The sequence below is a fragment of the Arvicanthis niloticus genome, chromosome 23 (genome assembly GCF_011762505.2).
Source record: "Arvicanthis niloticus isolate mArvNil1 chromosome 23, mArvNil1.pat.X, whole genome shotgun sequence".
In the NCBI taxonomy this organism is placed as follows: domain Eukaryota; kingdom Metazoa; phylum Chordata; class Mammalia; order Rodentia; family Muridae; genus Arvicanthis; species Arvicanthis niloticus.
In genome coordinates, this window is record NC_133430.1 from 5869126 (window position 1) to 5886032 (window position 16907).

Genomic DNA, 16907 nt, shown 5'->3' on the forward strand with positions numbered 1-16907 from the left:
AGAACAGTCCCGGGTCCCTCTCAAATCTCAGCCCTGCCCGCAGTCCTTGATCATGCCCTAAGGCTTGCTTACTCCCCAGGTTCCGCCCACTACATCCAGCCTTCAGGCCTTTCCTAAAGCCCTTTGTGCCAATCAATGCAGGCCGCACCGTAACCCTGGGCTGGGCCTGGGCCTCACTTGAGTTACCGCCCACAAGCACATCCCACTACTTTGTTTCCAGAGTCCTCTCACAGACAATCGGCTCTCCCTAGGGTGCGCGCACCGCACGCCCCTTGGCCTCCGCTCCGCCTCCAGGCTCCTCCTACACCTCTTGGGTCTCTTCCCAGGCTCCGCCCACGGGCCTAGTCCAGGCCCCGTCACGCTAAGCCCCGCCCATGTCCCAGGCTCCTCCCTAAGCCCCTGTCCCTTTCTAGGCTCCTCCCACGGCCCTCCGCGGGGCCCGGGCTGGGCTCACCGCCTCGCCCCGCCCTTCTCGCTCGCCCGCAAGTCCCGCCCCGCTGTTGCCTTGTGGCCCGCGAGGTCCGCGGGCTCCAGGTTTGGAGCTTCGCTTCCGGCCGCCCGGAAGGTCGTTGGTTCGGTCCCAGCGTCCCAAAGATTCTTGAGTTCCTTTATTGGGCCCGCGGGCGCGTCCGTTGGAGGCGGCGCGGCCCGCACGCGCGAGGCGAATCTGCCGCGACGAATCGGCGGGCGTGGCGCCCGCGGCCTCGCGAGAGTGCGGCACAGACGGAGGCGGCGCGAAGGGCCTTGCGGGCTGAGGGCCGCGGGCGGAGAGCGGGCTGCTGAGCGGCGGGGGGCCGGCGGGGCCCCGCAGCTCCAACATGACGGGCCGCGTCTGCCGCGGCTGCGGCGGCACGGACATCGAGTTGGACGCGGCGCGCGGCGATGCGGTGTGCACGGGCTGCGGCTCGGTGCTCGAGGACAACATCATCGTGTCCGAGGTGCAGTTCGTGGAGAACAGCGGCGGCGGCTCGTCGGCGGTCGGCCAGTTCGTGTCGCTGGACGGTGTGTTCTGCAGCTCGGTAAAGGGGGGCGGGCAGGGCTGAGTGTGCGAGATGAGGGACGAGTCGAGGCTGGCGGGGAAACGGAAGCAGATCGTCCTGCGACAGACAGTGGGCAGTCGGACAGGGAAACTGAGGCAGGGCCCGGCCGGAACTTGCAGCCAGGTTCTCTCCGTATCCCGTACGCCAAGCGTCGCGGTCTGGTCCAACGGAGGTCGTCGGGCTGGGACCCGAAATCTGCCAGGCTTGACTTTCAGGCTCGAATCTGATGCAGGTTCCGTTTATCCGGTTGTCCACTCTGACAGGTGTCATAGCCCTAAGGGCTATGAAGAGGATATGCCCAGCCTCAATTCTCTACCCAGTCGCCTAAGTCCTTATTTTTTTTTAAATAAGGGTTTGTTTCCTGACCGTTGAGTGTCGAGTTTAGTGAGTTATACTTCCAAGTCTTTCTTTGTATATATGATTCACGAAGCAAAAGTTACTCATTTGACCAAAGGTTTTACATTTTGAAGCATTCCAATTGGTCGCCGTTTCTAAAATGTCTTTGTTTGAGTCACCACATTTGGCTTCTAAAAGTTCTTGTTTACACTTTTATGTAGTTTTGTTTTTATTTTCTGTGTACTGGGGATCCGACCCAGGGACTCTGGCATACTAAACAGTTTCCAGATCTGTATGTCAATAGAAGCCTAGTCCATACTTTGAGTTAAGCCTGGTGGGAAGTGGGATGTGCAGGCTTAGGTTCCTTTCTTGTGGGTGGAGGTACCATTTTTTCACACATCTTGCTGAAAGGGTTCCTTTTTTTTTGTATGGAGTGACTGTTGTTCGTTTAGCAGAGATCACTGTATGGTCCCTGTGTGGGTCTGCGTCTGCTTCTGGGTTCTGTCGTGCATTCATCCTTACCTTTTGTTTACATTTACTGTTTTGAGATGAAGAGTTGTGAGCCATCCGTCGTTTGCCATCTTGTTTCAGAATTGCACATTTGTAATGTCTTTCCCTTGGGTTGTAGTGTCAGTGTGTGTATTCACGTGTTTATGTGTGTGTGTGTATGGCTCTGGGGCTGGAACCCAGGTCCTGCTCACACTCAGCAGGTGCTCTGCCTATTGACAAGTTGTCCAGGCTGGCTTTGAACTTAATCAGTAACCCAGATAAGCATTGAACTTGGAATCCTCCTGCCTCAGCCTCCTAAGTTGCAATTATGAGCCTGTACTACCAGACCCAATTTTTTGTTGTTTTTTTTTTTTTTTTTTTGTGTTTTTTTTTTTTTTTTTTTTTTTTTTTTTTTTTTTTTTTTTTTTTTTTTGAGACAAGGTATCCCTGTGTAGACTGGCTGGCCTTGAACTTTTAGCAGTCTGCCCTGTCTCAGTTTTCTAAGTGCTGGGATTACAAGCATGTACCACCATGCCTTGTGTGGCTGAGTGTGTGTGTGTGTATACATGTGTGCAGGGACACATGTATGTGTGGCACATGAGTAAGGAGGCCCAAAGTTGGCATCAGGTACCCTCCTTGATAATTCTACACTTCACTGAGTCAGGGTCTCTTGCTGAACTTGGAGCTCCTCTTTCCTGGCTACTCTAGCTAGCCAGTTTGTTTGCCCAAGGGATTCCCACTCTCAGCCTCCCAATTGCTGAGGTTACAAGTGGCTGACACACCTGACCTGCTTTTATGTGGGTTCTGGGAGTCTGAACTTTGGTCATGCCTACACAGCAAGCATTTAATTCACTGGACCATCTCCCCAGCCCATGCGGCAGACTCTTGAATCTGCTGCAAGTTCTAGAAGTAAGCTCACTTAGGGTATTGTTCTTTGGGCATGCTTGTGGATTTTCATCTCTGCTTACTTGGGATATTGGTCTGTAGTACTTGGGGTATTGTTCTTTGGGCGTGCTTGTGGATTTTCATCTCTGCTTACGTGGGGTATTGGTCTGTAGTTTAACATCTATCAGCCTTACCAGTCAAGTTAATGTGCTCCTGAAACAAGTGAGCTGTGTCCCCTGCCCCTCCTTACTTTCTAGAAGGGACTATATACAAACAATGCACTCCGTTCTTTTTCTCTTTCCTAGTTTCCCTATAAAACTTAAGCTGGCCTCAAGCTCATGATGCTCCAGCTTCAGTTTTCTAACAGCCAAGATGATAGGTGTGTGCCTGCCACTTCTTGCATCCTTCCTTACTTGAATATTAGGTAGACTTCTCTAATGTAGTCAGCTGGTCTTAGGGGTTCTTTTTCAGCTTCTGTCATAGTAGTGGCTGTAGTTACATTTCAAATAGTTTCTAACTTGTTCTTGGAATGGGTCATCTAGTTGTGGAATTCATGTTTGTTAAGCAAGTAGTCTGCATCTGGGCTTTCTCCCTACCTAGCCCATGCTCTATATGTCTGCAAGGGACTGTAGCAAAGTCCCTTTTTCCTTTTGATGTTGGTGTCTTGCGTTTTTGCCTTTCTGGCTGGTTCACCAGTTTTGTTGATATTTCAAAAAATTTGACTTTGGGTTGACTTTTCCCTTCTGCATTTTTGTTCCTGTGGTATATTTCACATGTCACATACGTTCTTATTCTTTGTAGATGGTGACCCAAGGGTGTTTGCAGGACTGCTATGACAGTGGTTCACATTATTACAGCCTCCTAAGTAGTTGCCAAGATGTTGATGCCTGCTGGAGTGTTAAGAGCAGTAATAGCAGGTCATTGCTGGACCAGGTGTTTAGGGCTTTCCATGGGAAGCGTTTGCCTAGGTGCATCCACGACTTGGGGACAGTGCGTGGAGCCATGGTGGATCGAGGCCTCACCATGTATCCTGGGAAATCATGCTCAGAGGCATTGAGCAGAAGCTCAGATAGGCTCTTAGGTGACATCAAGATATCTCTCCAGAGAGAAGCACTCCGGCAACCAGCCCTGGAGGCCCTGGGAATGCATTGTGAGGCCATGAATTGGTAGCCTTGGTAGGAAGTACAGGTTATATAGGAGGGAGGTGTCAGTTGCTTTGAACAGCCATCTTTCAGGTAGCTACCTCACCCCGCCCACAATCAGCATGACCACATGGACTGGAGACAGACGACTTGTCCCAAGACCCGCATCCGTCTTCCTGCCTGTCCTCCAGCTTTGCCGTAAAGCTGTCCTCTTGTTAGTGTCTGTCCTTTCCTAGGTGTCTCTGTGTATAGCAACCTAAGCTCTAGATATGTGCCTAATACACCACAGAGAGTGATGGGGACAATCACTATGGAAACATATCGCCCTGTATCAGGTCTTAGGGGTCTTTTCAGGTAGCAGGCATCAGGACCTCAGGCTTAGATTCCAAATGCAAGGCAGTGGGTAGCTGGCAAAGTTGGGATTTGAGTCACACCATGAGAGTCTGGGCTTACTTTATGAACACAGATGATAGAAGCAGAGCAGAGTTCCCCATAATGCACACTCCGAAGCATGTGCCATGGTTCTCCGAGGCCTCCCTTTGTCAGTGAATGGAGACCCCTGTGCCTCTGCATCCTTCTTTCTCAAGGCTTGGAACTACACTTAGAATTGCAGAGAGAGACCATACACCAGGCAGCTTGTGGCACCTGCCTTCTTAGGGTTCATTCTCCCCAATCCTGGGAGCAGCAAACCTCATCGGTAGGCTGGGAGCCTTCCTGAGGTCCCTCCAGTAATCAGAATGTGCCTAATACACCACAGTGAGTGATGGGGACACACTCATGGCAGCACAGCTTCCTGGCTATGGAAACGAATCGTATCGCCCTATACTATATCAGGTCTTAGAGGTCTTGCTTGTGGTGTTGATGGTGGAACCCAGGGCCTCATGTGCTGAGCAGGTACTCTCCAACCCACTTGGTCAGCACTTAAGTTTTTTTTCTATGAATGCAAGCTTTATTATTAATGTACCTTCAATAGACATAAATCACAACAACCCCCTGCCCCAGAAGGATGTTGAAAAAACATCCTGTGCCGTGCCGTCTCTGCCCTGGTACCCAGAAGGGTGTGAGACTCTTCAAGGCTTCCGAGGCTTAGGGGAGTCCAGGGTCATTTTGGGAGAACTCCTTGGGGTTTTGCTTGGTAGAACCTATGGGTATGGAGTACCCTTCCCAATCCTTGTGCCAAAGGTACGTTAAACTAACTCTTAGGCCAAACTTTGACCCATTGCTTCCAACAAGGTGAGACCCAAAGGTATGGTCCCTTGACTGCAGCTCAGATGTGTGGGCCCCGGGCAACCGCCTGAGCTCCATCTCACGCCTTCGATAATGGAACCAAACCCTGATGTCTCCTTTTGTCAGTGTGAGTGCCATCAGCCAGGCCTCCAGAGTCCCCTCGTTGGGGTTGGGGTCTGTCTCCAGTGCTTTCTTAGCGCCTGGAACTGCTCACAGGTGAACCCAGAGCTGCTCTCCTGCAGGGCAGACCTGGACTTGTCTCCATCTCGGTCGCTTCTATCTTGGCTGTAGCTCACTTGAGTTCTGTTCTTCAGTTTTCCAGAACTTAAGGTTTTTATTACATTTATTTATATGTGTATGGACATGCCACTCTGCACGTATAGAAGTCAGAGGACAACCTCTGCAAGTTGGTTCTCTCCCTCTACCATGCAGGTTCTTGGGGGTCAAACTCAGGTGGTCAGGCTTAATAGCAAGTTTCTTTAGCTGTTAAACCATCTCACCTGCCATACAATATGTTTTGTTTTGTTTTTCGAGACAGGGTTTCTCTGTGTAGTCCTGGCTATCCTGGAACTCACTCTGTAGACTAGGCTGGTCTCGAACTCAGAAATCCGCCTGCCTCTGCCTCCCAAGTGCTGGGATTAAAGGCATGCGCCACCACAGCCCGGCGCCATACACTGTTTTTAAGGATAGGTCTTGCTATCTAGCCTAGGCCGGCCTTAGAATCTCTAGCCTTTTATATCAAACCCACACAGTTATAAAACTGTCCATGTGGACACTGTGAGAATGAAGGACAGTGCTCTGGACAGGCCTGGCTGGGCTCTGAGGGCTCTGAGGGATCTTGGCCTCCTCCTAGGTCTGCTCCAGCGAGCGAGGGCGGCACTGTCCGTTCCAGGGCATTTTCAGTCTCTTTATAACCATGCTGTCTTGGGCTCATCTCTCTGTGCCCTTTGCTAAATCAGAGGCTCTTCCCCAAGTGGCCTGTGATTGTATAATCCCTATTGTCCCTGAGGGGGTAGACTCTTCAAAGCCCATCTGTGCTATACTTCCAGCTTGTAGTTTGTTGTTACAGAAACTTGTAGAAAATACCAGATGTCTGCTGGGCATCATGGTTCACATCTGTAATCCCAGCACTTGGAAGGCAAAGTTCTAAGTCAGCTGATGCTACATAGTGAAACCTTATCTGGAAGGAATGAAAGAAAAGCAAAACACCTGGTGTCTTTACAAGCAGAGCACATCTGAGACTTGAAGGTCTAGGTGAAGTTGAGGTCGGCAGCTCCATCTAGAAGTCACATTTCATGTAGAGGTCACATTTGGCCTTTCTTCTTTCACACTCGAGGGGAGGGAGCCTGAGTTAGCTAGCACCTTAACCTGCTGTGACATTAACACCATGTTTCCTCCTGCTGCACATACAAGGAGGGGTGGCAGGAGCAGAGTCGGAAGCAGCTCCTAGGGCCAGTGCAGGTGGAACTGCCCGAGCACAAGTGTGGGTTCCCAGCATGGCAGGTGGGCCGTGCCTGTGAAGTGGCAGTGATTGGTGACTGCAGTGTGCTGTGGACCTGCAGTAAGGTTTCAACTGAAGTGGAAGTCTTCTTTTTTTCGGGGTGGAGGGTAGGGGTAGGGGTGACAGAGTGAGGCAAAGTCTTGCTCTGTGTCTCACATTATCCTGCAGCTCTAATTACCTTAATTAGACCTAATTACAGATCTGCACCACCATGCTTAGCATGACTAATGCCACCATGTTTTTAAATGTAGCGGAATTTTTATGTTTTTAAGATCGTATTTTCATTATTCTAAATTATGTGTGCATCTGTGTGTGGGCACGTGCGCATCAGTGCAGGTGCCCACAGTGACCAGCGGTGTCAACTGTCCTTGGAACTGGACTCACAAGTGGTTGAGGACTGTGTGACTGGGAACCGATCTTGGGTGCTCTTGAAGAGCAGCACCGTCTCTTACCTGCTGACCCCGTCCCCCAGGCCCCGTGACTGGCTGTGCTAAAAGCACAGGTCCACTTGACTTAGAGCAGTAGGAGTTTGTCTTTGGTTTTGTTTTATTGCATTTATTTATGGGTGAGGTGGGGGTTGTGGTGCATGTGTGTAGAGTCAGTTCTCCCTTCTGTGTGGGTCCCTGTGATCAGGCATGTTGACAAGAGCTCCTAGCTACTCACTCATTCCATCAACCCCTATTGTTTTACTTTTAAAGGTTTGGGTACCTCTGGTCAAGGCCACATCTGTTGGCTACGCAGAGCAAAGTTAGCTTGTTGCTCTTCCCTGTGGGAACGCTGGGTCCTGCTCTGCTCACAGTCAGTGGACAGGCCTGTGGGGCTTCTCTCTAGGCCCTGGCTAACCTCTCTGTTTTGTATTTCCAGGTGCTGGGAAAACCCCAACCCTAGGCGGTGGCTTTCATGTGAACCTGGGAAAGGAATCAAGAGCGCAGACCCTACAAAATGGTATTCCCTACCTCATCCTTGCTGACCGTGGGTGGGACAGGAGAGGGAGGGGACAGGATGCTGGGGTCGGGAGAGCAGACCTCACTGCTGCTTCTGCCTTGCAAAGCCCATGGCCCTGCCTGTGTCTTACCTTGTGACCTCCTACTTTTTGCCACCCTTATAACCCAGAGCCGGAAGGACTCTGGGAGGGATGGTTCCTGAGTGTGCCCCTTCTTCCAGGCATTCTGTAGATCTTGGTAGGCCCCCTTAGTGAAGGGTCCTGAGATGGTACCGGCTGCTTGTTCCTGGTCTCTTGTAAATAGGCATAGAACCAGTGTGTAATAGTTTGACATGCAAAAGTGGTATTTCATTGTTTTATAAAAACATCAGAGTAGAGAAATATCTGTTCTGATCCTTGTTTTTAATTAAGTTATTTGCCTTTATTGAATTGAAAAGGTTCCATATATATATATTTCAGCTACAAGGTTTTTATTGTTCTTGTTGTTTTTTAGACAGGGTCTCTGTGTAGCTTTGGCTATCCTGAAACTCTTTTTGTAGACCAGGCTGGCCCTGAACTCAACAGAGATCTGCCTGTCTCTGCTTCCCAAGTTTTGAGATTTAAGGGTATACCCCAATATACCTCATTTTAGCTATAAGTTTTATATATATATACACACACACACACAAATATATGTCTGATGTTTATATATGTACATTTATTTGTGTATGTGTATGTGCTTACCATGGCACGTTTATCGTTAGCTTGCAGGAGTTGGATCTCTCTTTCCTCTATGTGAATTCTGGGGATTGAAGTCCAATCATTTGTCTTGGCAATAAGTGTCTTTACCCACTGAGCTATCTTGCCACCCTCTATGAATTTTTTTTTACCAGATATATGTTATAGAAAAAAAATTTCCTGTTTCATGAGCTATCTTTTACTATTTTTCTTTTTCTTACGATTTGATGTTATAAAATTGAAGACGTATTCTGAAATGTATCTGGGTGTTTTATTTACATGTATGTATGTATACCATGCATGTGTCTGATGCTCATGAATGTGAGAAGAGGGTTTCTCTTTAAGATGTTGTTAAGTTAGGATGGTTGTGAGCCACCATGCAGGCACTAGGAACTGAGCCTAGGTCCTCTGCAAGAGCACTAAGCAGCCGAGCTGTCGCTCGAGCTCCATGGTGGTGTCACTGAGACAGTGCCCAGCATATCTTATGCCTTATCTGGTCAGTCACTGATGCTCAAATGGACAGCCCAGTGGGTAAAGTGCCCGCCACGTATAAGGCTGAGTTAGGGTCCCCAGTTGAATATATAAGAAGCTAAGCATGGGCATGTGAGCCTGTTGTAATCCTGGCACTGGAGAGACAGGGAGATTCTCCGGCCTCAGTGCATAGCCACTCTAACAAAAATGGGAAGCTCCAGGTTTCCTGAGAGACTACCTCAGAAAGATAAAGTGCAGTTCTCTGGGGTTGACCATCTGAGTTTCCTGTAATGTTTTGGGGTTGGTCATTGTGAGTTAGAACAAGTGATGAGAGACTGGGTCCAGCTTTCGTCTTATGTGCATTTCCAGTGTTTGAGTAGAAAAGATAGTCCCCCAGTTGGTACCCGCCCTTGTTGAGAATCACTTCTTCCCTCGGTTCTGTTCTGCTAGACTGCACATGTCATGCTTTTGTTTGCGTCCTAGCACTGTGCTAAGTTTGAAATTGGGAAATGTGTATACTTTCTTAGAATTCTTTCTTAGTGCTGTGCTGATTATTCTAAGTCTCTTGATCTGTGTTGTCTGCTTCCTCCCTCCCATCCCCTCCCTCCCTCCCTTCTTTCCTTCTGTTTTTTTTTTTTTTGAGACAGTCTTGCTGTGTATAGCCCAGGCTAGCCTAAAGCTCATGATCCCAGGGTTGACTCACCCAGGGTTGGGCTTACAAGGCCTGTATTACTGTATCCCATAATCACAGTATGAATTTAGAGTCTGTATTTGATTTCTGCCAGGAAATCAGCTGGGATTTTGAGGGATTGTCTTAATCTGTAGATGATTGTGGGAGCATAGTTACTTGAATGGTACTGAGTCTTCTGGGGTTATTTTGTCATTGATTTGAACCTTTAGAGTTTCATTTTGGAGTTATTTTGTTAACTTTACTGAGAAAAACCTGCCCAGATTCTGCTTGGGGTTACATTGTTTCTAGATCAAATTATAGGAACTTGATATATTGACCTGAAACTGTGATCTTGTATTGAGTTTCTTATTACAGCAGCCACACAGGCTGTGAGCAGACAGCACTGGTCCTTGCTTTCCACCGTCTTCTTACTTATTCATAGCAAAGCTATGCTGCATTTTTGGTCCTGTGTTGGCTAGGCTCCCCAGAATTCCTGAGACTGGGTAGGCTTTGGCTCATTGCTGACCTCGGTGTGAAAGGATCAGTGTTTTGCTCTTAGGAATGATGTCATTAAGTGTGTCATTTCTTACTTATACTTAATATTTACTGCAGTGATCATATGGATTCTGTGGGTGCTGGCAAGCCCTAGCCTTGAGCAGGGGACTCAAGAGAAGAAACGATCTTACTTTAATTGAGGAGTTTTCTAAACACTACATAGCTACTGGGCCTCAGGCTCCAGCTCAGCGTAGTCTGCTGTCTGCAGATTGTTGTTATCAGTTTCTGGGCCTAGAGTAGCCTTTGCTGGCTCTGGTGTGTTAACTACTGTGTGCTGATAAGAAAGAGGAGCTAATTTTTGTGCAGTTGGTCAGGCATGTTGGCCAAACCCTGAAATGTGTTATTGTTACTGTTGGCTGTTGAGTAGTGTACTAGCCTTCAGATCTTACCAAAGAATCAGAGAACCCAGCATTTAACATTTTATGGATGAGGTGGAGGTTGCCTACACTGTCAGAGGAATGCACTGCGGTCCTGAAGATGGCAGTAGGACTAGATATGTCTGGTAACAGTTCTTACCATCTACATGTCCTCTGCATTTCCTAGGGTATATCTTGTGTCTTAATCCCTGGTGTCCACCCATTGGTCTGCACTGAGAGTTGGTATCAGCAGCGCTCTCTTAGATCCACACTGCTGGACTTTGGGGTGGCTGCTCTGTATTTGCACTTGTAGCTAGAGACCTTGAGTGTCCTGTCTGCAACATAGTGACTATACAGACACAGCCTCCTGGCCGCAGGTGCTTCTGTAGTCCCTGAAAGGGCCCGGTGCCCTCAGATTCCTTGCTAGTGTGTGCCTGCCTTTGCCATCGCTGCTCCTTCTGCCGGTGTGCAGGGAGCAGCTCACTAGGCTGTCCACTTGTCTAGCCAAGAAGCTGGCTCTTAGAGGGAAGCCTAGCTAGGGGTTGTCCAGGACTGGACTAGGTAGAGATGCCATCCTGGAAAGAATGAGTCTTGTGCTGTGGGAGACCCATTACTGCCAGACACTTCAGGCCTCAGAACCTCCAGAAGAGATACAGCCACTGTATATTGCTCCAAGCCAAAATACAGTGTATCAGGAACAGGGTTTTATGGCATGTAAGAAATCAGGAAACTAATATTTTGGCATTCATAATGAAAATTGATTGCAATGTACAGACTAAATTAAAAACTTAAGGCAAAGATAATCTACACTGTCTGTCTGTCTACCTGTCTTATTTTGGATTCCTGAGTATTAAACCTAAACACTTTGTGTGTTCTAAGCAAGTCCTCTGCCACTGAGCTCCGTCTCCACAGTTGTTCATGTGCATAGATATTGTGCTTCTGTGTGTAGCTGTGTACCGTGTAGGTGCTAGAAATTGAATCTAAGTTGTATGGAAGTACTCTTAACCTCTGAGCCATCTCTAGTCCCTAGTTTGACTTACAAGTCAAGTTTTCCAGGCTAGCTTTGAACTCATTCTGTAGCCCAGGGTTGGTTTGTTTGAAATAGGTTCTCTAAGTTACGCTGCTCATCCTAGAATTCATTTGCAGACCAAGCTGCCTTGAACACACAGAGATCTGCCTGCCTCTGGTGGGATTAAAGGCATGCGTCATTATGCCTGGCCCAGGCTAATCTTGAAATAGTGGTCCTCCTGCCTCAGTCTCCAAAGTGAGTGAAATTATATGCCTGCACTAACAGGCTTTGCTCAAATCTTAAATTGTAAGGTAGACCTATGATACTTAATTTTAAGTTGTGGCCAAAGGTCATTCTGTATTTTTCCACAGGGCGGCGCCACATCCACCACCTGGGGAGCCAGCTGCAACTGAACCAGCACTGCCTGGATACAGCCTTCAATTTCTTCAAGATGGCTGTAAGCAAGCATCTTACCAGAGGACGGAAGATGGCCCATGTGATTGCTGCCTGCCTCTACTTGGTTTGCCGAACTGAAGGCACACCTCATATCCTTTGTTGGGTGATTACTCAAATGTAGGAGTTGTAGGAATCGGTGTCGATGCTGCGGACAGGTCCTTATTGGATGTCCTATCCCAGCTGATGCAGGGCTCCTTCTCTAAGCGCTGTTTTAGTTGCGGTTTCTACTGAAGAGAAGAGACACCATGACCATGGCAGCTCTTATCAAAAAATACATTAAATTGGGGCTGGGTTATGGTTCAGAGGTTTGATCCATTATCATCATGGCAGGGAGCATGGCAGCGTGCAGGCAGACATGGTGCTGGCGAAGGAGCTGAGAGTTCTACATCTGGACCAGTAGTCACCAGGAAGAGAGTGTGACACTGGATCTGGTTTGAGCTTCTGAAACTGCCCCCCCCCCCCAAACTTCCTCCAACAAGGCCACACCTCTAATAATAATACCACTCCCTGTGAGCCTGCGGCCATTTTTATTCAAACTCCCACAGCTGCCAAAGTGGGGAGTCAGGCTAGACTCTTAAGTCCCTGCCACTTTTGGCAGAAGAAGAAGAGGATAGCTCATGACTTCTGGCTTTGTTTCCTCCCTTTGCAGCTTTGTTTGTTGAGGTTTCAGGTCTGGTTCTCCCGTGTGCTTCCCAGGCACCAGCACTAAGCTCTGCAGGCATGCGCGTCATCACCAGATCCATCCTTCATCCCTCAGTGTTTCCTCACTCCCGTTGGTACCATCCGCCACCCATTCCTGTCATGCACGTGCTGCTTATAGTCGTTCTCCCCTCATCCCAGGGACCTTGGTGTGCTTCTGTCTAACTGTAAACATGAGATGTCTTCTCTCCAGTAGGTCCCTCCCTCTGGCCACTTCCCACCTTGAATCTGTCTTAGGTCACTTGGTTTCTACCTGTCTCCTCTGCCTGTCCCATCTGTGTTAGGGAAGCTTTGCTTCCTTCTCATCCACCTACTCCCCCTTCTGGCTTGAGGTAGTTCCTAGACTTTTATTTATTTTTGATTGGGGTATGTATGTGGCGCACACATGCTGCACACAGAGCTACATGTCAGTTAAGATGACCACTGAGAGTCAGTCCTCCTCTTGTACCGTGTAAGTCCCAGGGATCAAATTCAGGTTGTCAGGTTTGGTGGCAAGCACCTTTAGCCGCTGAGTTCTCTCCCTGGCCTCTCTTCGTTTTTTGAGTCAGGGTACTTCACTGACGTTTGTCATTTTGTCTAGATGATCTGTCCAGCAAGCCTCCAGGATGGTTATCTCCGTTCATGCCCTCTAGTGCGGGGGCTACAGATGTTCACCTCCACACCCAGCTTTTCTGTAAGGATTGTGGTCTGAACTCGGGTCCTTATGCTTGTATATCGGTCACTTCACATACTAAGATATCTCCCCAGGCCCAGGGCTCCTTAACGCCTCTCTCCTATTTCTTCTTAGTGCACTTTGTGTGCTTCATGTATTTCTGCTTTTGTGCCCATTCTGTGCAGATGTCATCTCCTGACTTCCTAGGAAGTGGTGTTGGTGGTACTTGAGCTCTTGGGTCTGTTACCCTCAGCTGGCCTATTATGCTCTAGTGGTCCTGACTTTCTTTTCCTGTGTGGCAATGCAGTTATGACAGGCATCTGTTCTGGTAGGCATTTATCTCCTCCTGTCTCATCCAAGCTACCTGTGGAATGCATGGCATTCCCCCATCTCAGCCCTTATCTGATTGCCTAAGGTGGTACTTGGGAGAGTCCTGTGCTAGAAGGTCATGGTGCTGAGGTCCTTTTGGGATTCTCTTGTCATTCTATTAACTCACTAGCAAAAGTGGAATCCTGGGTGTGGGACTAATCACAAGATGTCCTCATGCAGAAGGAACAGACTTACTATTACTCAAGCTTGTTTTTGCCATCTTGCCCATCTCCTCAAAATGGTGTCTACTGTGACCCAGAAAGCAGGCTATGCTGGGGCCTTTCACCCAGGACCCTTGCCTGCCCTCTTCAGCCTGCCAGCCTGCACCTCTAATCCCTGACCCCTAGGGGGCCTGAGACCTACTGAGTCTGCTGTGTAGGAGCCAGGCCTAAATTTTCTTCATAGGGTAGAGGAAAGTTGTGGGGGTATGAGGGCTGAGAATGGTCTGAACTGTTTCAGGCAGCAGCTAGGTGTGATGGTAGAACTGTCAAGTTCAAGGAGACATTCGTTGCTCTTGTCAAGAAGACTGAGTTATATGTCCAGATTAGTTCCTGCAGTATTTGTGTGAGACACAGTCATGGAAGAGGTGATTTTGCCTGCAGCTGTCTTTATTTGGAACACTCAAGCTGTTACAGTAGATCTACACGGGACCAGTGACCTCAGAGGGGCCCCAGGCCGTGGATCTAAACCAGGAACTCATGCTTACAGCTGACACCAAGCGGGAGAAGGCCAAGGAGCCTACATGGTTCTGTGTGGTAGGCAGTACTAATCTGCCCAGGGTGTATTCCAGAGCTGACTGGCTTCTGCATGCATTTTCACTACACTGGAGAAGCCTCTTAGCTGTGCACTACAGGGCCATGTGCAGTTAGGTCAGCAGCAAGTTCTGTAGGCTTGCAGCAGCTTTCAAGATTTCCTTCCTTCCTTCCTTCCTTCTTCCTTCCTTCCTTCCTTCCTTCTTCCTTCCTTCCTTCTTCCTTCCTTCTTCCTTCCTTCCTTTTAAGTTCTGGGTATCCAATTATATGGTTTGCTGAAAATGATGGACAAGCTCTCCTAGGCTTCCTGGGCCACTTATAGCTGAGCATCAACCACTACTCATCATTCTTCAAGGACAGTGGGCTTAAACCAGAATGATCAAAAGTTTGTTAAAAAAAAAAATACCTGCTGTCTTACAGTTTCTGTGTGTAGCTCTGGAATACACTTTGTAGAATAGGCTGGCCTCAAACTCACAGTGATCCTCCTGCCTCTGCCTCCTGAGTGCTGGATTAAAGGCATGTGCCATTATGCCTAGCTTGTTTGATTGTTTTGAGACTATGTAGCTCTGGCTGTCCTGGAATTCACTATATAGATCACGCCCAGAAAGATTTTGTTTTTGAGGATTTAATTTAAGCCAGGGTTGGTGGCAGAGGTAGGTAGGTAGCTATGTGAGTTTGAGTTTAGCCTTGTCTTCATAGTAAGTTCCGGGACAGCCAGGGTTTTGTAGGTAGACACTTCTCAAAAAAAAAAAAATGTATTTATGTGTATGTGTATTAATCTGTGTAGAGTGGAAGTCCAGTAGAGGCCAGAAGAGGTATCAAATTCTCTGGAATAGAAGTTACAGAGTTACAGACAGTTGTTAGCTACCATGGGGGTGCTAGGAATAGAACTCAGATCCTCTGCAAGAACAGCAGGTGCTTTTAACTGCTAAGCTATCCTTCCAGCCCCCCTCCCATAAGGGTTTATTTATAAAGATCACTAAAGGGCTGGAGAGATGGCTCAGTGGTTAAAGCACAGACTGCTCTTCCAGAGGTTCTAACTTCAATTCCCAGCCACCACGTGGTGGCTCACAATCAGAGGGAATGGGGTCCGATGCCCTCTTCTGGCGTGTCTGAGAAAGCGACAAAGCACTCACATACATTAAAAAAAGTCACTAAAGCTTAATGAATATATTTTTAGCTGAGCATTTAATTGTATAGTAAAGGAAAGGTTACTATGGCTTTTATTCTAACTGACCTCAGATTCTGTTTTCAGAGCCATTCTGACTGGTTTTCAAATTTAAAGCAAGTTTTATCTACTAAAATTAAAAATTAAAGCAAGTATGTCATCTATTTTCCTAAAATTAATAATGTCAATTTTTAAAATTATTTACTACTTTTGTGTGTTTGTGAACATGGGCATGCATGTGCGTGCCAAGATTTGTGTGTGGTAATCAGTAAATCCTTTTGTCGCATCCTAGTTGTATATGAGTGTCAAGCCTAGCAGGCTGCTCTCTTCTGGTTGGTTCTCCCCCACCCCCTCTTTCATTTCCATACTTGATTTGTTGTTGTTGTTTTGGTTTTGGGTGGGTTTTTTTTTTTTTTTTTTTTTTTTTTTGAGTGTTTATTAGGAAATTGAAGAGATATTAAGTGCTTTTCCCTGTCTGAGGCAGGCAAGGCTAGTTGGGACAGGGCATCTGTGTCTGTAAGAACTCGTGTGGCATGCAGCTTTAGCAATGGGGCAGTACAGGTTGGCCATTACCTTAAGGGATCCTGTGCACATTGGGTAGACTCACTTGAAGTGGCTACTTTTTCTTTGGGCAACTTGATACGTCAGCTCTGGTTGTTGATAGATCATTGAACTTCAGATTCTATACTCTTGGTTAGGTATGCAAGCACCAGACTGCTGCGTTCCTGTCTTTGCTCTGCAGAGCCCCTGATGCCCTCAGAGTAGAAGAGCAGTAATACCCAGATTTCCTAACCTCAGCTGTCCTTGGTAGCAGGACGAACCAATATCAGACTGAAGAGATGACTAAACTGTACCCGGCTGCTGTCCTGTGAGCACACAGTGGGCTCCTGGAGCTTCCACTTAAGCTCTGTGTCTCTTCAGTAGTTAGAGAAGAAGAGACAAGTATCAGAAGTGGGATCTGAGTGCAAACTGACTTAGTATTGCTGCACCACAACTGGTAAGGCACAGACTGTGGGCTGGAGCAGGTAGAAGCAGGTAGTTGGCATCTCTGGATCTGGTGGGAGGAGGCTCAGTCTTGAAGGCAGAGGCTTTGAGACAGCATGTTGGCAGTGCCATGCTATATGGATATTCTGTCAATGTGTCAGTTGTCTGAGGTGTGCCACATAGAGCAGACCTCAGTTGTAGGCACAGGTGGTTGCTGGAGCAACGAGGGACCAGTCCAGTGGGATGGACCAATGAAGTACATCTGCAGATCCCCTGAGTCACTAGGAACTGCCCAGAGGATCTGTTCTGTTTGGCTTTGAAGCCAGTTAGTATCTATAGATAAGTGTCCTGAGGATACTGTACAGTAGACAGCTGAAGATCCATTTCTCATTTCCCTGACCCTGTTTCCCACTCCTTGTTACTTTCTGTCCTTGAAGTAGATTCTGAGAGGGCTCTCTCAGGGCCTGGTCAGATGATGAGCTTGGA

At 47.9% G+C, this 16907-nt stretch overlaps 1 protein-coding gene across 4 annotated transcripts in view; it reads left to right on the plus strand.

Moving 5' to 3' along the window:
- The first annotated feature begins 483 nt into the window (after positions 1-483).
- Positions 484-16907, plus strand: part of Brf1 (BRF1 general transcription factor IIIB subunit) — a 51820-nt gene continuing 35396 nt past the window's right edge. The window contains exons 1-4 of one of the 4 annotated variants that reach the window (XM_076920980.1): positions 699-1002; positions 7485-7630; positions 8841-8845; positions 11713-11861. In XM_076920980.1, coding sequence (XP_076777095.1) covers positions 819-1002; positions 7485-7630; positions 8841-8845; positions 11713-11861 — 484 coding nt within the window. In that variant the 5' untranslated portion in view covers positions 699-818. Of the gene's footprint in view, positions 1020-7484; positions 7631-8840; positions 8846-11712; positions 11887-16907 lie in introns of all 4 variants that reach the window. The other 3 variants (XM_076920978.1, XM_076920977.1, XM_076920976.1) reach the window with 3 other exon arrangements.